The 22,525-nt window shown below is 43.2% G+C and overlaps 1 protein-coding gene across 1 annotated transcript in view; it reads left to right on the plus strand.

The window, feature by feature from the left end:
* mam (mastermind) overlaps nucleotides 1-22,525 on the plus strand; it is a 36,697-nt gene extending 14,172 nt beyond the window's left edge. The window contains 3 exon segments of the mRNA XM_064680135.1: nucleotides 17,768-18,041; nucleotides 18,115-19,260; nucleotides 19,322-22,525. Coding sequence (XP_064536205.1) covers nucleotides 17,768-18,041; nucleotides 18,115-19,260; nucleotides 19,322-20,028 — 2,127 coding nt within the window. The 3' untranslated portion in view covers nucleotides 20,029-22,525.

Consider the following 22,525-nt stretch of genomic DNA (forward strand, 5'->3'; position numbering starts at 1 on the left):
AAAAAATCAAATTCAAGCACTCGACTGCAAGAAATGAACACGCATCGTGTAAAATGTACCAGAAATATTCCAACACAAAGAAAAACGAAGAAACCACAGCGAAGAAGAGAAAGATAACAACAACAAAAAAAAACACACACAAATGAAATGAAAATAAATCTTCCTGGTAAATATTTGCCTAACGAGCTTTTTAGATGTCCTAACGAACGGTAGAAGGCGTGAGAGTGAGAGAGAGGGGGCGAGAAAAAGGGGTACAAGCCAAGTGCATAATAAAGTCCAAAAGAAATTGGAATGTTCAGGATAAATGTCATTTAAATAACATGCTTAAAAGAGAATATTGTATGTCTTTCCATTGATATTCAGGTTTTTACGCCGAGTTCAATTATTCATGCATATCTCGAGTTCTTCTCATAACGAAAGAGAGAGAGAGAGAGAGAGTGACAGAGTCTCTTAATGGTATTAAAAAATGTAATAACAGTTGTAGGATATTTCTTTTGCTTAAAAACATAAGACTACTTATATACTTGGGGTTTTCTTTTGCTAATCAGAAACACATTAGTTAAAGTAGAGAAATAATCATGAAAAGAAAAAAGAAAAATTATAGAGACATAAATGGAGATTAAAAAAAATATTGAACATAAAAAATACCCATTAGATAATGTAAAGAAAGGTGGTCTGAATTATTCAAATAATATATAAGTATGTAAAGCATTAAAGAAATGAATTAAATGAATTTGGTTTATGGAAGGGCATAAAAGATTCGACATTGTTCACTCTACCAACTCTAACTTAATAGCTCGCGCTGCCTGCCGCCCTCTCTCATTTACTCTCTCTGCCAAACAACCTGACGCCGCAGTCAACTTCGACGCTAACGAAGCCACACGATAGCAGCAGCAGCAGCAGCAGCAGCGATGGCAACGGCAGCGACGTTGGCGTTGGCGTTGGCGTCGCTGTTGTTGTTGCTGTTATTGTCGACGTTGCTGTTTACGTCGGCGTCTGCGTTGACGTTGCCGTCGCTGTTACTGTTGTTGTCTTTGCCGTTCGGGCCGTCGTGTAAAAGTTCAATGAATTCAGAATGTTCACATTTGCATGTCCTGCATTAACTCGTTAAAATGCCAGCTACAAACGAAACCCCAAAAACAACAACAGCTACAACAACAAATACAACAACAACAAGTTTGGAATGGCAGCAAGAATTTGTATAAAATAAAATAATGCACGACTATATAACAGCACATAGAGTATTCGGGCATAAGAACAACATGAAAATGGCCGCGCGCACAAAAGTATGCAACGGAAATGTGCGAAACGTGAAAATGTGCGGAAATTATATATTTCAAGGGTGCAGATTTGAAAGGGGTCGGGGCTGGATGGGGACGAGGGGTGGGGACTGGTTTTTAAAAGCGTGCCAGATTTTTATTACCCGCCGCGCCAAGTTAATGAAGTTGCGAGCTGCAAAAGATTCGAGAGTTCCTCACAACTGGACAACAAAATGGCAAATGGGAAAATGGAAAATGGCAAACGGAAAATTGCCTTTGTAATACTTTGCAGCGGGGGGCAATAAATAATTTATAACCATATAACGTAACATATCTAAGGACCAAAAAAGAAACGAAATCAACTCAAGAATTGAGCTCAAAAGCCCCCGAAAAACGAGTCGAAATGATTTTGAGACCAAGTTGAGACGAGTCGAGTTGCGATTCTGACTGTGCGCCGGCGCCAAGGCAATAAAACGAAGGGAGATTGTGTGGGAAAGCGAAGAGAGGGCACGACTAGCCACATATCCTGGGATAGGAGAGGATTCCGTGTAAAGTAAACAAAAAAGTTATATAGAAGAGGACGTGCTACAAATATATAAATTCCTTTAAAACAAAACAAAAATCTTTTTCATTGTTTTAATATTTTGTTATTCTTTAACAATATTTGATTGGCACATTTGTTATACATAGGCATACCCCATGTGAGTTCCATTTATTGCAGGGTATCAGAATGCCTTGACTATCTGTTGGGTGGCTTGTTGACTGGGTGGTTGGATGTAGCTGTCGTGGGCTGCCAGGCAGGGGGGTCAGCGGGTAGACGAGAAGCTTTACAGGAAAACATTCGAATTGTTTAACAAACTCGTGACATAATTCGTTTGTTATGTCGTTGAGTGTGGCACAGCCCCTATCCGTGCCTCCCTGCTGCTTGCCCCTCGCTCCTCTCCAGCTGTCTGTCCAGCGAGGCGCATTGAGTCGCGGATTATTGTAAAGTTATGCAAAAGTGTATTTCTGGTGGGTTATGCGATTAATGGACCTCTATGCACGACATAAGCATGCAACTGCCTAGAATTGATAGGGGGGATCATCCGCAACTTTGGCACTAATTTGTTGTTAGGGAATCACCTGAAATATTTATGGCATAAAGTTTAACAACAAATTACGAACTGGAACAGCGGCAGCAGCCGCCCCAGAATGCCATAAAATCTATGCCAGGGTTGCCGCCACCATGTTGCATTCATAATTCAAAGCGGCTGCCAAACGAAACGGCATGGGGCATATTCTAGTTACACTTTTGTTGTATTTGTTGTTGTAGGGGCCAGCGGTCGAGGCAGAGGCGGAGGCAGAGGTAGGTGGACCCGCACTTTAGCACATCCTATCAAACGATGAGCCCCCGCCATTTTGTTTTAGGCCGCCATTACACAACGCATTTGATGCTCTCAAAGGTCACATTATTTACCTTTTATATTCCCATTCGTGTGGTAGCCCCCTCCCCACCTAACTGTAACAGTAGCAGTAACAGTTGGCAGTAGGGCGCCTGTTACGCAGATTAGGGGTGGGGTGTAGAGGAGGGGTGCGGAATGGTGCGGGGGGGGGGTTGGTATCATGATGGGTTTTTGGCGCATCGCAATATTTGCTGAAATTTTCTTTTTTGCTGGTTACTTATGCGCTGCTTCTTCTTGCTATGCTTCCTCTTCTACTTTCCAAGAAGTTTCGTAATATTTTCATCAGTTTGCGCTGCGTTTCAATCAATTTTGCAGGTGTTGCCACTGCGTTGATGCGTTGAAACTGGATGCCCGAGGCGCCTCAGAATATTTTGCGGTTAGCAAGTGCGCTGGCTAGGAGGAGGGAGGGGGTGGGAGTGGGATGGAGTGTAAAGTAATGAACCTTGAAATTCAACGTAGGGCTTACTTCGATTAGAGTTGTGCAAGGAGGGATTTGCTATATACATAGATATATACATATAAATAGCTATATGCACAAACGTTTATGCCTAGACGTCTGCACAGCTTTTTCTTCTATTTGTTTAAATAAAACAATATATCTATCCCCAACTTAACAGCCAATAATAAAATGGAATAATTCGGGGAACTGGACAAACCGGTTGCCGGCAGCATGTTGCCCGTATTGTGTTGAGAATCTGTTAGTTTATAACTACATAAGATTCTGAAAATAATAATATTTATAAATATTTCAGTGGAAAATCTATTTTCCATATTCACTAGAAATTTTTGCACAGTTTTTAGAATTGTATTTTAATTTGTACATGGAAAAATATTCAATGCGGGGAAAAGCAAGTTTTTCTTTTGTGGCAGCGCCTTTCATCGGTTGCTATTGCACTTTGTCTCCTCCCTAAAACTGATTTTAACCTTGTCAAAGTTCTCTTTAGCTATTTTCCGAATGGTTTGCCACCTCTTAAATGGTTGCGCCCCTTTGGGGCAGCCTTCACCTGGACAGCGGGCAGAACTGCCAATTCCCCTTAGCTTTGCAGCCAGTTGCTTCTTCTATATATATATATATATATATATATCTATATATATATGTATGTATCTATATATATATGTATGTATCTATATAGTAACTGGGAACTGGTTGTGTTTGCTTCATTCGCTGCTGCGTGGCATAAAATTTAATATTTGCGCGTGTGCTTAACCCCAAGTTGGCCCCTGCTTTGCCGCATTTATCTATCGCTTGGCTGCTCGACGAATATGTGTGTGTGTGTGTGTGGCTGTGTGTATGTTTGTATATACATGTGTATATCTGAGTGTGTGTGCGTTGTGATTATTATGCCATGTAATCTGCTTCATATAACAACGCAGCGACGACAACGACGATGTTGAGCGTAAAGCGTGGCAAGCGGCAAGTGGCAAGTGGCAAGTACTTTTAATACTTTCACCTTCGCCGGGTGAGCGCTGCGTGCCCCTTGGGGCATTATCCATACATATTCATCGCGCCACACACACACACACACACACACACACACACACACATACAGAGAAACATATATATTCATATATAAATATTTCAGTTTTTAATCTATTTTAATGGATATTATTTGAAACGAAGCAACTTCTTGGCGAGTGAACCGCTCAGGTTTTACATTTTACTTTCTATAATTCGCTTGTCGCGCAGCAACCCCCCCCTCTCGCTCTCTCTTTCTCCCTCTCTGAGTTTAATTTTTTCTAATCTCGCGCTAAAGTTGCGAACAGACAAATCGTCGCGACGGACGCGCCAAAGTATGCAACACTTTTTGCTGCTCCTCGACCCAGTCTGTGTGTGTGTGTACTTGTTGTGCGTGTGTGTGTGCGGTCGCTCTGCAAACAGCTCACGTCGCATATTTATAGGCTGCCAGGCATAAAAAGCGATTTCAACTCGAGCTCTCGAGCCGTTTGCCAAAAGATTTACAAAATGTTTTGCCACCTCTCGCTTGTATTTCCCTTTTTTCCGTTTCATATACTCTATATCATTTTATGTTTTTTTAATAATAAAGCTGATCCAAAGCTAGAATCTATAAAGCCCAAAATGGGCTTTCAGACATTGCCTAAGTGCAGTGCTTGCAAAACTGTAAACAGAAGTTTTACCATAATTCCCAAACAGTTCTAGCTGTCCCTCAACTTAGCTGAAGGTAACTATTGTTAGGGTATCATATCTTGTCACAATAGCATAACTTTTATACTTTGTTAATATAGTTAAATTGGCTATATTGGTGTCGAGCAAGGAATTGGGTGTATCGAGAAAGTTTCATATCTCTCACGCAGCTTTGTAGATTGAAAGCTTTCCTACAGAAGGATTCGCTCCTCCACCAGTTTTATGCTATTTGCAGGCTGTGAGCAGAGTATTTCGCAGTCAATAGCAACCGACTGCAACGTTCTGGCTTGATATTTTTTCTGCCCATAGCCACGATTTAGCTTATTTGTAAGTTGCAGTCGCATTTGTTTAGGCCACAGGCTCAAAGTTTGTTATCACCGACTGCAGTTGAATATTCAAATTCGTTTTTATTTATTTTTGGCCCAGACCAAAAGAGCAAAGAGCCAAAGAGTTGGCAAGACGTGATAAAGAGGGAGAGAGAGGGATTGTAAGGCATATCAAAAAGTGTTTGCACAATTTGTTTAAATTTCATGCCACTCCAGACGGAAATTCATATAAAATGTCTCGGTGTGCGTGTGTGTGTGTGTATGTGTCCGTGTGTGTGTAAAACATGCAAATAATAAAAATCGTTACATTTTATGCAACTGTCAAAGGCAGACGAGAGCAGACAAACGAGCTGGTTGAGCCTCGGTCAAGTGCAAATTGTAGCAAAGCGAGACTTAGTGAGAGAGTTAGATGCCGAGAAAGAGAGAGAGAGAGACAGAGAGTGAGGAAGAGAGAGAGAGAACATGCACATAAACAAACAGAAGTACAGAACATTTGAAATTCCATTAAAATTTGTAGCTGTTGTCACAGAATTTTACACTTACAAACAAACCAACAAACAAACGAGACATGAAAGAACACCAAATTTAACGGCCACATTGCGTATACGCAACGTTTGCCAGCCGTGTCAAAACAGCAAAGTTCATTTCATTAACTGACTGCCGCCACACACAGGACCACACTGGACACAATCTGTTGCTGTATATTTGCTCATAAATATGTCTGACCTGGCCACACTCCCACGCCCTCCTCCTACTCCACCCACTCCGCCCACATCTTGGACCGCCCCCTCAACAGGCAACAGTCACTTTATCAAATTAATTACTTTTTCAACAACAATTGGGGCCTGGTGTAGGTCTCGGCAAAGTGGTCAAAAAGTTGCCTTTGCTTACATTTGCCTTGTTTTATTGCACCCCCTCGCATTATAAGCACGCACGAAACTTGAGCCCAACTGCAGAGATTACATGCAAGAGATTATCTGAAAGGCGTAAAGAAAGATTGGAGAATCCTCCGATTCCTTTAAGAGTGGCACGCGTGAACTTTGCTCTCTGTTTCATAGCTGACTTGAAAAACAAACATTACTTGAAGGCTTATCATAATATTATGATATTATATTTAATTATATATGGTCCGCTCTCTACTTCACATCTTATAATTATCTAAAGATTAAATTGAAGAGCTTAAAAGCGCCTTGAAGTACTTATCTGCCATATATGAAGGCTTTCATGGCAAAGATATTTCCATTGTTCTGACTGACTGATAAATTGACTGACTAAGTGAAAACTAAGACGCGATTTTGACGAATTTCTCTCGCTGGGGTGGAAAGTGAGTGGAAATCATTTTGCTGCTTTTCATCTGACTGTCTTTAAAGATGGATAAAATATGTGAGGCACTTGTGGTGCAAAGTCCTCGTTTAAATGGGAGCCCTTTTAGCCCAACATTTGCCATATCCATTGTAATAATAATAATTATTATGGCATTGTGTAGTTAAATAGAGCGTGTTTTTTTCTTTTGTAAGGCAAAAGAGCAAAGAGTTAAATAGCTGTATGGAAGTCATGTGCAGTTGTGACGTCATTTAACGCAATTAAGTACCGTTTAAAAATAGTTCAAGGAGTGCGGCAGAATAAACGACGGCAGCGACTGCAAAAATGTCACAAAGGAAAATCAATAAAATAGCAAGAAGAAGAAGAAGAAGAAGAAGGAGAAGAAGAGCTCGAAGAGGAGCACAGTAGAAGTTGCACCAAAGCCCCACGTCCCATCCATATGTCGCTCTAATAATAAAGTAATTTAGTTATAGGGCAAAAATATTTAAGGGCCTGCTGACAAATTTCCATTGCAATAAAATGGAAATTGTGAAAATGAGGGCGGACTCGACAAAAAACAAACTCTCAGCACTGAGGGCTCCGCGGGGTAAGGGCGTGTGGGAAAACTCTTGCGCACGTGACAAGGACAACGCCAAAGCCAGTAATTAAAAATATAAAAGGACTTGCAAAAAGCACTGTATCCACACACAGAGGGCCTCTAATAAAGCCACAACAAACAGACAGAACCGTAGTTCAACCAACTAACCAGTTAACCCACCTGGCCAACATGGCGTACGTGTAATTTTATATTGTCAGTCTTGGTCTGGGCGCACTTTTGATCTTTTGCCAGGCGGCGTCAACAACAACAACAACAACAACAACTCGAGCCAAAACTGTGACCAAGGCATTAAACTAGCTAACGAGATGGCCCACAACACAGGGCGGGGCAGACTATTCACAAAAGATGGCTGGGTGGAGATGGGGTGGAGCGGGGGCTGGGTTGGACAGGTGCGTGTCTGACGCTCGTCACTTCAAAGTCCTTGCGCAAAGTAATTGAAAATGTAAATGGTCGACACGAGGACATGAGTAGAATGTGTTGATAAATACCCTAACCAAAAACAGTCTAAGCGTGAGCGAAGGGAAAGGGCATCGCCGATGCGGAGAGTGTGTTTGTGTGTTTGCGTGTAAGTTGATGCTGCAAATGTATTCAGCTTGTATTTAAGACAAATCTCCAGAATCGCCCAATGTAAAACGTTAACGAATGAGACACAAAGAGAGAGGATAAGACCACAATCAAAATCAAATTTCGGCAGTCATTGCATTTCATAACCAATGAGAGGAGAGAGAGAGAGAGAGAGAATCGCCCAATGTAAAACGTTTACGAAGAAGGGAGAAATCAAATTAATGTATTTGGTGGGCTAATGCCTTTTGCAAATGAGAGGGAGAGCAAGGGAAAGACAAAGACAAAAATAAAGAAAAAGAAAAGAAAGAGTGAGAAAGATAGAGAAAAGAATGAGACCGAGAGAGAGCGAGAGCGAGAGAGACCAAAAGCTGTTTGTATGCCTGACTCGAGCGGAAAGACTTTATGAAGGGAAAGGGTATTTGCCAGGCGGATAATAATATTGAGCCGCAGAATTTCAAATTTAAAAGAGAATTTATAAATCTGTATTTAATCTACTTGGTATTTAGAGAGGGTATTTATGTTGTCTGCATTTCTTGCTTCCAGTTAGATATTTTTAGGGTACGAAGTAGGAGGGGAAATGCACAATAACTCCTTTAATAATGCTTTTTTTGGTTCGCCGACCTTCCAGAGTATCTTTATGTTTATTTGCAGATAGTTGGGCTGCGCTTTGTGCGTAATAAACATGCGAGAGCTGGGCTTAGTTCGGGGGCTTAATGCGCGGTAACCTTTTTTCAGTTTATGTGACGGGGGCCATGTTTTTGTTTAGCCGGCCGCATTTGCGGCCTGCCAAATGTTTTGTTTGCTTTTATTATTATTAATTGCTTATTATTTTAATGCATCAGCGGCAACAGCAACAATTGCGAACCCTTTGGCATTGTCAGCTGCTGCTGCGGTTGGGCAAATAAATTAAGTAATTAACTTTAACGATTGCCGTTTGGTTGGGATTTTTGGTTAAATGGATTTTTATGCTCGCCATTTGCAACATTCTCATTGATTTTTAGTGCCAGCTTTGGCCACGCCCCCCTCTCCGCCCATTCAAGTCATTTGCATTTCCAAAAATTTTCGGAATGCATCAACAGCAAAAGCCAAAGGCAGAAAATTCAATTCATTTGCTGGTCAGCTCAATTAGGGGGAAAAGTGTGGCAAGGGTTCTCTCTGAAGGGTGGTTGATGAGGGGAGGGGAGGGGGGGTTGTTGATCTGTGGGCATGTCTCATTTTGCGCAAATTGCAATAATTTTTGCTACGTGTCGCTGGATGTGAATTTTGTGCGTTTTCATTGCGCTTTGCTCCTGCTATTTGCATGCCTTTTGCAGCGACTATTTGAAAAGTGCGTGTAAATAAAATTAGCGAATGTTGAACTTTAAATTGAAACGTAAATAGGAAAACTCATGGTGCAGGAGATGGCAGGAAAGGCGGAGCTTATTTTAATGCTGTTATTTAACTATAGACAAGATTGATCGATGGCAAACTAATTTCATTAAATATATTTTTATCGAATTAAACACGATTTTTGTTAAGCTCATCTGTGAAAGGTGAACAAAGAAGGCCGCTTAAAAGGGTATTCATTATGCTGCTGGACTCACGTTCATATATAAAAAGTTATATATATTCTCGATTCTGACTTAAAAATCTTACGTATATTTATTTTGATACTTACTTATAAATCGTATGCTCATAATTATTTCTGAGACTATATCGTATGCTCGTAGTTATTTATATCGTATACTCAAACGTATATCGTATTCTCACAATTCTATCGTGTACTCATATCGTCATCTTATAACAACACTTATATCTTATAAGCTTTATTTTACTATCATACTGTTATCTTATACTCATATCATTCGGTGCAATATTTGTTTTCAATCATATGCTCATATTTATATCTTATCCCAATACATACACATTTCTATCGCATCCTCATGCCTACGTTCACATCTTTATCTTATAACTACACTTATATCTTATACACTTTTATACTACTATCTATACTCATATCAGTCGGTGCAATATTATATATACTCACTATTCTATCGTATACTCATACTTACGCTTATATCGACATCTTATAAATACACTTATATCTTATGCGCTTTTATACTGTAATACTACTATCTAATACTCATATCACTTGCTGCATTTCTCTTATTCAATCGTATGCTCATAATTATATCTTATCCCAAAACTTATATCGTATACCTATACATATATTGTACACACAAACTCTTATACTCACTCATGCCTGCGTTCACAACTTTATCTTATAATTACACTTATATCTGATACGCTTTTATTCTTTTATCTTTTACGCATATCACTTGCTGCAATTTTCTTCGACCATTTTTTTCCGCCTCAATTTGGGTGACAAATAGTTTGGGCATTTCATTTGTAATGGCCCCCTCCACCTCCCCCTCAAATGCGACATGCAATTTCCATGCATCTTTCTATCTTTTTGTCACCCTCTCACCCGCCCTCCTCCGTCTCTCTGGCTTGTCAGTGATTGCATTTTGTTCTTCTCGCTAGGCACTTGGCACGTTTCGTTTGGCATTTCAATATCGCGTCGCAGTCAGAAAACGCGCTGTGAGTCAGACGCAAATCGCGCGCGTTTCGCTGGCGTTTTTAGCTGTGTAGATGTGGCCCGCAGATGTTTTGTATAGCTGCCGCTGCCTCTGCCGCTGTCGCCCGACAGCTGCTGTGCCACACGAGTCACTTGCTAAAGAATTCTTCCCATTGCTATTTTGATTTCAATTCGTCGTCGTGTTCTTCTTCTTCAACTTTGCTTTGTTTTTGTTGCCATGCAGCTGTTTTATCTATCAGATGCTTTGGCTCTGACTCACCCAAGCGAGCCTCTTGCCATTATCATTTGCCTTATCGCCGGAGCCAACGATAAGTGCTCTGTATACCCATTAAGTGGGTTTAGTGCGAGAGATCGATTCGCTATATGTAGCAAATATGCTCCGATTTGGCCTAAAACAATTACGGGCTGAAATTGTTTACAGCTCATTATCGTTGCAATTATTGTTAAATTGATATATTGAAGCAAACTGCACGCAATGGGAATGTATTGTACATTTATCTCGGAACGACTTTCAGAGATTTCTCAACCAATTAGGGCAACAGCTTTTTCCAATTACATTCAATTCCTAAGTCATTAAGACTAACAAGAAAACACATTTTTTATAGCTTAAACAAGGAAGCAAATCAGAATCTTATAGAGAATATTCATTAGACCTATCCAACGGGCTAAGTAAGATTAAAATAGCAAAAGCTTTTAGAGTCCACCAAAGTATTTCAGCATGGAATTCAATGTAACTCTAGAAATATTTGAAATATACTTCGAGGCACGCAAATTCATAGAATTGATTGAGTATACGTATTTTGAGTATTTCGAATATTCTGCGAAAATCTGTAGAGATATTTTCAAAGAATTTTCCCAAATTTAGTTTTTCTTCTTTTGTTGTTTTATTGTGTGCTGGCAATTATTAGCCGGAATTAGTCGGGTCAAGGTATATTGCATATAATTTTTCACCCTTTTTATTGGAATTTTCCAAATGCTTGTCTTGAAATATACTTTAGGGAGCTTTAGATGGGTTGAGCCTTAAATCAAATCAAATTGAAAAGAATATTTAATAGAGATTGACTTGTCTTTAATCTAGGTTTTGGGATTGGCAAATAAAACGTTGATATGATAATTCTTGTTAATCTAGAATCTTAATCTTAACTGGCCTATATCACGCTAAGCTTTCCTTAGTTGCTGAGCTTTATGTGTAGCTTTTTTATGGTGTGGATGTGTTTAAACCGGAGCTTTTGCCAGCTCATTTGCAGGCTGCTCGTTACGGCATTGGCGAGGCCATTAACTTTGACAAGCGATCCATTAAAATGCATTCATAAATTGTACAGGTGTGTGTGAGGGTGTGCGACTGTGTGTGTGTGTGTGTGTCTGGTGTCCAATGTTCAGTATCATGTCCAATGAGCTGGACCTTAAATTAAACCAACAAAGTAACAAATCGAATGCACTGCGGCCCACAAAGCGGCCCAATGATTTAAGCGGACAATTCCCCAGCCACCCACAACACACACACACGCGCGCGCACACACACACACAGACACACACACACACACACACACACACATGCACACACACAGATACTCGCTGTGATGTAGTGCAGTTCATTTGGGGCTACAGGCGGCAGCCGTTGCATGTTTTGTTGCTTTGTCTCGCTCTCGCTTTGGCCCCATTGCCCGCCCCTTTGGAGGGGCTCTGCCGCCAACCTGCCCTCCAACCCCTGCCCCGCCTTTGCATATGGCGCTCTCATGCCCATTTATGCCAAAATTTAATTTATAATTATTGCAAGTTTAATTTATGATCATTGACATGCTGCAGCACAAACACACACAGATACACCGCAACACATGAACATAGACAAAGGAGGCGGATGGGGTGGGGCTGTGGCTGTTGTGTAACTGAGATTGGGACCTCTTTGTGTCTATACTATGAGCGGAATTGAGGGCCAAAGGGTTCCCTTGCATTGTGTGTGCTAACTGCAACTGTTTCAAAAGTTTTACACACACACACACACGCAAGCTCTCTCTTTCACTCTTGCAGTGGCACATGCTTATAGCTGCGTCTCTTTCGTGCACACATAGACATACATATATTGACATTTACCCTCGAGCCTGCAACTCGAATCCTTTGGGCCACTCACCGCTCGTTCAAACTTGCCTGATATACCAGCTATTCCCTTGTAGTTCCCGTTGTTGTTGCTGCCGAGCTGGTGAAAGTTGGCAGCTACCCGAGAGATTCGCATTGAGCTGCTGTTCAGAATGTGTTGTAATCTAGAGGAATATCCAAACGGCCTGGCTAACTGCTTGACTGAAATAAGCTCGAGTTTAGACTAGACAGAGAGAAAGAGCGAGACAGGGCGAGAGATTAGCTGAGATATATCAAATTTGATAGTTCTGCGTCAGTTCTTTGAGAGAAACTTTTTCTTTATGCACTAAATTGTTTATTCTGCTGATTGATTGACTGACTGACTGATGATCAACGCACAGAGCACATCGTAAGAGCTGGGCAACTAAATTCTTCAACTTTTTCTGATATTTACTAATAACTAAAACGGGGTTTGGTTATCTTTCCATGCTTTTTTAAATAAGCGCATACGTGCTTCTTCTTTACGTCTTATGTCATTTAATAGCAATCGATTGTTTTGCTATTCGTCCAGTCACATAATTTCTCGTTCTCTTAATCCTAATCTTAATCCCGTCGATAAGTCGATAAGTGCCTTTAAAGTTTATACTTAATAACATTTCTGTGCGCAGCCCCTCCTCATTTGGCTGTCATTGCCAATTAAAAATCAAATTCGCTTCGCTTTAACGCCTCGCCAAATGAGATTCCTCCCCCACCCCCGCCCTCTCTCTATCTTTGTTAGACGCTGTCATAAATTCGTTAAATATCGCGGGCACCTCCAGCCGAGCGAGGACTAGGAGCAGGAGCAAGGCAGAGCGAATGAGAGTAGCTAGTTTATGTCACACAAATATCCAATGACAGCGGCCCCTCTGCCTCCCCATCCGCCCTTCCTGCGCCCCCACATGCCCACTCCATGGGGCCGTCTCCTGGGCAGGACGACACATTCTCTTGGCTTCATTTGGATTTTTTGGCTTCCGTGCCAAAAACAAAAAAACAAATAAGGAAAAATATCAAGAAAAGCGGCGCACAGTCAATTCGCGTTGGGGACTGTACCGTCTCCCTTAGCATTTGCGAGGGGGCGACAGTTGTAGGGGCGTGTTCTTTTGCTAATTTCATTGACTCTACGCTAGGCCGCTGCCAAGTGCATAATTCGATGAGTGGGCGGCTGTTGCTTCAGTTGTTTCGATTGCTTTCTGTGCGCGCACTTGAAGTTACTTCCAATTATCCTTCGTCCTTACGTTGGTGGCGGGTGGAGTCGCACATATTGTCAGCTTAAATGTAACTCGATTGATCAATGACTAAAAAAAAGTGACAAACATTCGCCCAAACTTGATTTCCTCTTTATAAACCTTGGATAAAAAGAACAGTGGCATGTCAAGTAGCTGCAGTCAAAACGTATGCTATTAACAGCTATGTTATTAAGCAGCTGTATAAGGTTAATGTAAAGTAACATAACATGGCAAACATTTCCCCAAATTCAATCAATTTAAAAAGTAAAATTTAGAACAACATTGCAGAGCTTTTATTTAAAAACTTTGCTGCTGTAACTGAAAGTTGTTCTGTTACTAACAGAAATATAAGTTCTGTAACCTACATATGTTAACTAACATTGAGTAAATAGTCGCAAATCTTATCACACAACTAGTTTTACTTGTAAATGCAACTCGTTTTACCCACATAACATTAACATGTTGGGCAGATGTAACTGTAAATCCCGCCGTGATAAAATTGCTGCAGTTGAGCATACGATTAACATATGTTAAGCCACTTTGAGTTATTAGCATGGCGTTAACTCATGTCAAAGCATCAGCTGTTATGCTTTGACATGTAGTTCATGTAGCTTTCAGTTAAGTTTCTATATATTCCTTTTCAATTATTGTAAGTGCCGGGAAACAAGTTCGCCTCACATTTTGTTATTGTGTTGATTTGTGGTACAGTTGCGTTCTCAGTTTTCAACTACTTATGGCTTGTATGGGGGCCAATAAGAAGAAACAGCCCCCGAGGCTGAGTTGAAGTTTCATTTCTTTTTAGTAGAGCGACCCCAACACACACTGACACACACCCACACACACACACACATAGACACACACACACCAGCAGCAGCACACATTGTGGCATAGTCACATATATCATTGTCAAGTCTATATGCAAGGCAGCCCCCCTCTCCGCCAACGCTGGCCACCCAGGCAGCATTCAAGTTGCCCTCTGCTCAAATATCAGTCCCTTGGCGAGGGGCGGGCGGTTGCGTGGCGTTGGGCTTTGGGTTCGTGGGCGGGGGCGGGGGCGGGGGCGGGATGCGACAGCAGGGCATATGCGGCAATCTTTTTGGCTTGTCAAATGCGCATTTCCTGCTTACGAGTCCTTGCTGTGTGGCATGCGTGGGTGTGTGTGTGTGTGTGACATGTGTGTGTGTGTGTGTGCGGGCTGCCCGGTTTGTCTCCAGCGCAATCAATATGGCGGCGCTGGGGTAATAGCTTAGGATTTACGCGCACGGCTTACAAAGAGAGAGCGACTACAGCTCCTGCTGCTTCTTCTTCTTCTTTTGCTGCTGCTGCTGCTGCTGCTTCCTCTGCTCCTGTTCCTGTCGTGGTTTCGTCGCCAAAGCTCGCGCGAAGTCGTCGCAGTTACCTTTAAACTTTTTTATTGATATTTTATGTATGTAGTCGTTGCCCGTTGGCTGCTGCTGCCCCCGCTGCTGCCCCCGCAGCTGCCCCGGCTGCTGCCACTGGTGGATGGCTTAAGCCTGGTCCTGCGCCTGTACCTGCGCCTTCGACTGTGCCATGTTTGTCCTTTTATGAAAGCTGCTGTAATGATTTGTTTTATGAAGTCGTTCGTGTTGCCAACCAACCCGCAGCCCATTCCCACTCCCACTCCCCACCTCCCCTTCCTTTCCACAAGCTGCGCCCCAAAGTATGCTAGTAAAAAGTCTGTGCTTACACTTTGTTTGCCCAAAGACTCAGTTATTGAGTCCTTACAAAGGATCTGCTTAAAGTCAATTATTTGAAATGAGAAAAGCGTGCAGGCATTCACCAGTCGAAGCTCTGATTAAATCGATCACATATTCACCTTGATATCAATATGCCAAGGGAATTCATTGGATACACTTGATATGTGTCTGACAATTCATTCGCAATTTTTCATACTGTCTATATATGATTATATACTTATTTATTATTTTAGCCAAAGGCGGATTCGCCCAAAATTCAAGTCCGGCTAAGAAATCCCTTTTGGTTATTTATCAAACTTGGCATTTACGAGTTTTTCCATGCTGCTCTTATCCTATATAACTATTGCATAAACTAAAATTTAGTTATTTTATTACACACATAAAATATTTTTAAAAGATATTTTTATTTCGCTTTTTGTATGAAAATATCGTCAAGCACTGTCATGCGTTTGTCTGCGATGTTGTTTAATTACTGCTATGATATGGATACAGATATATGGCTACATATATGTTATAAGGCATATCTCTGCTCAGTCTACGTTGCGTATACGCAATAAGCAACACTGCGTATCTCATAGATTTCAGACATTCTCATCCACACGACGTGTTGCAGACGCATTTCACACCTTGCCAGTGGCATGCAAATGATTTATGAAATGTCGGCCAGGGGGCAGGGCGGGTAACAGAGGGGAGTTGCTGGAGCTGGGAGTTTTAACGGCTGGGGCAGAGAGCTCAATGGCGACACTTGGCGACCGTGGCCAATGCTGTTGCCGTTGTTGCTTTTGTTGTTGTTTTTGATGTTGTTGTTGTTGTTGGCACTAAACTTCAATTAGCTCAGCGAGTCCATGACTTTTAATCAGTGTACTTTATGCCACACGCACGCACACACACACGCGCACACTTAGGCACACCAGGCATATGCGTGAGCCACAAAAACGCAATAAATTAAACCAACAAGCAATTACAACAACAATAACAACAACAACAACAGCAGCAGCCAAAAGAGGCCACAAAGTTGCTTAGTGCGCTTTTTGGGGCGCCACCAAAAAAGCAACACACGAGGCAGCAACGAGCGACGCTGAAGTCGTGTCGCCAAGATTTATTGGCTGGCCTATGCGTCGCGTCGAGTTGAATATTGAGTTGACAATGATGAGGACGAGGACGTCAGCGAGGACGACGCCGAGGACACGGACACGGACATAGACCCAGACGAGGACACGGACTCCTGTGTATATACCAGAACAAGGTGCCCGGCCAGGGGCAAGCGATTTCCTCAGCCTGCGTCCAAACTTCTGCCAACACGACGGCGTTCGTTAGCAGAGATTTCACTGTACATTTATGGTTCTTCGACACGCGCTCATCTCCAGCTCCGCACACACATCATTTGGGGGCAACACGAGCTTTGGCACATGGCATTGAAATGCGCCGCGCAGTTGCCCCTTTTAACCCCATTTCCTGCAGGGGGTCGGTTGGGGAGTAGCCCTCGATTACAATAACAAATAAATTGCAAATATGAACATAAACTGGGCAAGGGCAGCGGGTTGTAGCTGAAGATGCCTTTGCCCGCTAAAGTAGACACTCGAAAAGTGCCAAAAGATTTATGCCTCAATGTTGTTGCTGTGTGTCTGACAGTGTGTGTGCGAGTGCGTGTGTGTATGTGTGTGTGTGTGTGTGTTTGAATTTGGCAGCTTAGCCAGCAGCAGAAGCCATTGAATGCGACACTGATGCGGATGCGAATGCAGTTGTGGCGATAATAAGCTTCAGCAGCCGACTTGATGTCTGCACCGCAGCCCCCCCCACACACACAAGCCCGCCCACAGCCCCTTACCACCTTTATAACTGCTGTTGACAGCCGCAACGCAAAGGCTGACAGCTGTAAATGGAGTAGGTGATGGCCAGGTCTTAAATGCGTCGGCTGGCCTAGGACCTGTCCGGGAATTAGCCTCAAAATCTTTGACTTTGGCTCTGGCAGTCAAATTCAGCAGGATGCCCAAAGCTGATGCAAATTGGAAAGTTGACAGCGGGGCAGAGCAAGGGCTGGGGCATAAGAGGAAGTCTGTAGCCAGACAGCTTGATTGCAATTAGCAGAGATAAACTACAGCTATTGGCGCTCAAATATCGCTTGATGAGCTCGTGCTTTACGGCTGCAAATGAAAGAAAACATATATAGAATATTATCGGTGATTCGCTTTAAGATTTGAACTAACGCCTCGCGTTAGATTTCAGTTGGGTAAAGTTCTTTAAAGCTGTGTGTCATGTTCGAGAAGCTGCATACCGAATTTGGTGTCTATAACTTTAATAATTCCCGAGTCAAGAACGTTTCGTTTCGCTCTGCCAACTGGCAGCCACAGTGCGTATACGTAATCTGTCGTATTGCTATTCTCGGGCCATCAATTAAAACTGAACGAAAGTGATATTGAATATTAATTGGACTTTTAATTAATCTCCTCTTTCGCTCTCGCTCTGTCTTTATCACAGGTCTCCGCTGGGCAGCATTTACACCTGAGCAGCGACATGAAGAGCAACGTTTCGGTTGCCGCGCAGCAGGGCGTCTTCTTCAGTCAGCAGCAGGCCGCGCAGCAACAACAACAACAACAACAGCAGCAGCAGCAGCAGCAACCAGGCAATGCTGGCCCCAATCCCCAGCAGCAGCAGCAGCAGCCGCACGGCGGCAACGCGGGCGCCAATGGGGGCGGCCCGAATGGCGCACAGCAGCAGCAGCAACCAAATCAAAACATGAACAATTCAAATGGTAAGCAGCGCAAGCAAATGAATACCCAATGAGTGCACTCACATTAAATTCGATTCAATTGAATATTTGACAGTACCCTCCGACGGCTTCTCGCTCTCCCAAAGCCAAAGCATGAACTTCACGCAGCAGCAGCAGCAACAGGCGGCGGCGGCAGCAGCAGCTGCTGCTGCGGCACAGCAGCAACAGGCAGCCGCCGCTCAGCAGCAGCAGCAGCAGCAGCAAGTGCCGCCCAATATGCGTCAGCGTCAAACGCAGGCGCAGGCAGCGGCAGCAGCAGCTGCTGCAGCAGCTGCACAGGCGCAGGCCGCGGCCAATGCGAATAGCGGACCCGGCGGCAATGTACCGCTAATGCAGCAGCAGCAGCAGACGCCGGGCGGCGTGCCGGTGGGCGCGGGCAGCGGCAACGCCTCTGTCGGCGTTCCAGTCAGCGCCGGCGGACCCAACAATGGTGCAATGAATCAACTGGGCGGACCCATGGGCGGCATGCCGGGCATGCAAATGGGCGGACCCGGCGGCGTACCCATGAATCCCATGCAAATGAATCCGAATGGCGGCGCGCCCAATGCCCAGATGATGATGGGCGGCAATGGGGGCGGCCCGGTGCCGGCCGCCAGCCAGGCCAAGTTCCTGCAGCAGCAGCAAATGATGCGCGCCCAGGCCATGCAGCATCAGCAGCAGGTGCAGCAGCACATGGCCGGCGCACGGCCGCCGCCGCCGGAGTATAATGCCACCAAGGCGCAGCTAATGCAGGCCCAGATGATGCAGCAGACTGTGGGCGGTGGCGGTGGCGGAGGCGTTGGAGTGGGCGTGGGCGGTGGTGTTGGCGGTGGCGGCGGCGCCGGCCGCTTTCCAAACAGCGCAGCCCAAGCGGCAGCCATGCGACGCATGACACAGCAGCCGATTCCACCATCCGGGCCCATGATGCGGCCCCAGCATGCTGCCATGTACATGCAGCAGCATGGTGGTGCGGGCGGCGGGCCACGCGGTGGCATGGGCGGCCCGTACGGCGGTGGCGGCGTCGGTGGCTCTGGCGGACCCATGGGCGGCGGCGGTGGCGGCGGCCAGCAGCAGCGGCCGCCCAATGTGCAGGTCACGCCCGACGGCATGCCCATGGGCTCGCAGCAGGAGTGGCGCCACATGATGATGACGCAGCAGCAGCAGCAAATGGGCTTTGGACCAGGCGGACCCATGCGTCAAGGACCCGGTGGATTCAATGGCGGTAAAGTCGATCAAGACGAGTTTCACTACTAAATTTCTCAATTAATCGTGTTGTTTTCCAGGTAATTTCATGCCCAATGGAGCGCCCAATGCGCCGGGCAACGGACCGAATGGCGGCGGCGGCGGTGTCGGCATGATGCCCGGCCCCAATGGACCGCAGATGCAGCTGACGCCCGCCCAAATGCAGCAGCAGCTGATGCGACAGCAACAGCAGCAGCAACATATGGGACCCGGCGGTGGTGGCGGAGGCGGCGGCGGCAGCATGCAGATGCAGCAGCTGCTGCAGCAGCAACAGAACGCAGCTGCCGGCGGAGGCGGCGGCATGATGGCCACCCAGATGCAGATGACCAGCATCCACATGAGCCAGACCCAGCAGCAGCAGCTCACCATGCAGCAGCAACAGTTTGTGCAGAGCACCAGCACGACAACAACACACCAGCAGCAGCAGCAGCAGCAACAGTTGCAGCTGCAGATGCAGAGCCAGAGCGGAGGACCCGGCGGCAACGGGTCCAGCAACAATAATGGTGCAAACCAGGCGGGCGGTGTAGGCGTCGGTGTTGGTGTCGGCGTTGGCGTGGGCGTGGTCGGCAACTCGGCAACCATTGCCAGCGCCAGTTCGATCAGCCAGACGATCAACTCGGTGGTGGCCAACTCGAATGATTTGTGTCTCGAATTTCTGGACAATCTGCCCGACGGCAATTTCTCCACGCAGGATCTGATCAACTCGCTGGACAACGACAACTTTAACATACAGGACATTTTGCAGTAGAGCAGCGAGTATCCGCAAAGGATTCCCAAGCAGAGACGCCGTCGTCACCACCACCAACACCACCCTAACCACCACCAATTGTTGCCTGTTTTTGTTTGAATATTTTTTGTTGTTGCCTGTTGTTGTTATTGCCTCCATGCCCCATGGCCCATTAACCCACACCCACACCCACAACCATCCCCTCCCCCACTGTTTGTTAATTGTGTGTATTTAGAAGCTAAGTTCGTTTCGATGTACTCTAATTTGGGACTTTACTGTATTATTAGCCGCTAGAGCTGCCCGCTTTCTTTTATAGGGGGCAGCAACGGTCCAAGGCGGGCGAGCGCTGGGGCGTGGCAGCGGCAGCGGCCAGTACGCAAACATTCCATACTCTACAAATATATATCTATATATATTTGTCTATATATAAAGTAACAAGAAAAAAACAATTCGACGAAAAGTATTTGAGAGCAGCCTCAGAAAATTTTTAAAAAATAGTAAAGCACACACCTACACACTCACACACACACACACACACACACACACAACCACTCGCAGAACTTAAGCACTTGTACTTAATGCAATTTGGCCACGCCCAGCGACCAGTTCGCCCGCCCAACATTTCATTTTACTTAAGCAAAAAGCGAAAAAGAAAACAAAACAAAAAAAAAAGAAAGAAAGAAAATGGAACCAACAACAAAAGAAAACTTTTTAAGAAATGCGTCAGAAAAACAACAAAAAAAAGTAACTAAAGAAATTGTACATTTTATATTGTATTTAATTTAATTTAATTTTTTAACTAAAACAAAAATGCGAAAGTAGCAAAAGAAAAACACAAAAAAAAAGAGTAAAAAGTGCAACAGCAAAGGAAAAACGCAAAAAGCAAAAATATTGGTGATATTTTAATTGCTTACACACATAAACACACATACACATACACACACAAACAGAAAGAAAATTTGAAAATTTACTAGAGAGAGAAAATAGAAAAGCGGAGAAACAGTTATTATTATTATTGTACATTATTTTTGTGTAACAATTAAGTTTAAATGGATTTTACAAACAAAAAAGCAAACGCGGAGCAACAATGCGAATTAAGCGCAAACAACAAACATATTTAAAAAACAAATTATATATATATACATATATGTATGTATATATATACATATATTATAAAACTTATAATTAATTACTACGCGTAGTTTTTTGGTAGTGAAAAGCGTGCATAAAGCCCTAAACATTAGTAGTTTGTTAAATAAATTTATATATATATATATATACACAACAGCCAGACAAACACACACTCATACACACAAACTCACACTATATACTTCTCGATATATATATACAAATATATATATTCGATTATTGAATTAGAGTTCTAAGCAGCAGACAGATTTTTAGCTAAATGCGTTTTGTGGCCGCGTTACCAAGTGACGTCACGCCATGCCACGCCCACAGCAGCCCACTTGACAAAATGATAAGAAGAAAAAAATAAATAATATACGCCGAGATTCCAGCTATGAAATTATTGTACCGACATTTAATTAGCGCAATTCCATAAGTCCATAAGTTAAATAGTTCAGATCGGTTCAGTTCAGCTCAGAGGCCATAGAAATTGCGACAGACACTTCCAGATATATATATCTATATATAAAGCGAGTACATAGATAATGCCTAGATCGAATGCTGATCGAGCACACACACACACACACACAGACACACACAGACACAAAAACACACACAGACACGCCTAGAAAACAAACGCGTAGCCCAAAGTATTTAAGCCGCAAACAAACAAAAACAAAACTAACAAAAATTATTATTAAATAATTATTATTATAAAAAAAATACGCGAATTGTAGTTTGTAATTTATGATACGAAACCAATTTGTTTACAAAAAAAAGAAAAAAATTAAAAACCACGCAAATTATATATTATATAGTATATATACATATATATACATTATTATTATTACTATATACAATATGGCATATTATTATTACATATATATACGAGTACAGATATATATATATATATATTAAAAATGAGTACACAAATTAGCAGCGCAGCTTGCAACCGAATCGAGGCGCAGCGAGTTGCAAGTGTTGCAAGTAAAACACACACACACACATACACACACAGCCAGACACAACTCGATATCAATTAAAAGCAAACAGCTGCCAGCGGCAAACCAAAACTTTAACAATTTACAAAAAGCAAACTTCAAAAGCAAAAAAAAAAAACAAAAGCAAAAGCAAATGCAAATGCAAATTAATTTTAGCTCATAATTTATAAAAAAAAGAAACAAAAACAAAGAAATACAACAAATCGAATTGGATTTGAATTCGATTTGAGAGCCTTTTGCAGCATTTTGTTTTGTTTTTCTTTTTTTATCATTTAGCCAAAAGATGTTTGGTGCACAAGTCTTCGGTTTGTCGTTTTGTTGTCCTCCAGGATGTGCAACAGAACTTATGTGTCAATAACTCGAACACGTACGAATTGTTGGCCCAAAAA

This window comes from Drosophila montana, unplaced genomic scaffold (assembly GCF_035044405.1).
Source record: "Drosophila montana isolate Dmon_TW-CO22-7 unplaced genomic scaffold, ASM3504440v1 contig_2081_1, whole genome shotgun sequence".
Classification (NCBI taxonomy): Eukaryota; Metazoa; Arthropoda; class Insecta; order Diptera; family Drosophilidae; genus Drosophila; species Drosophila montana.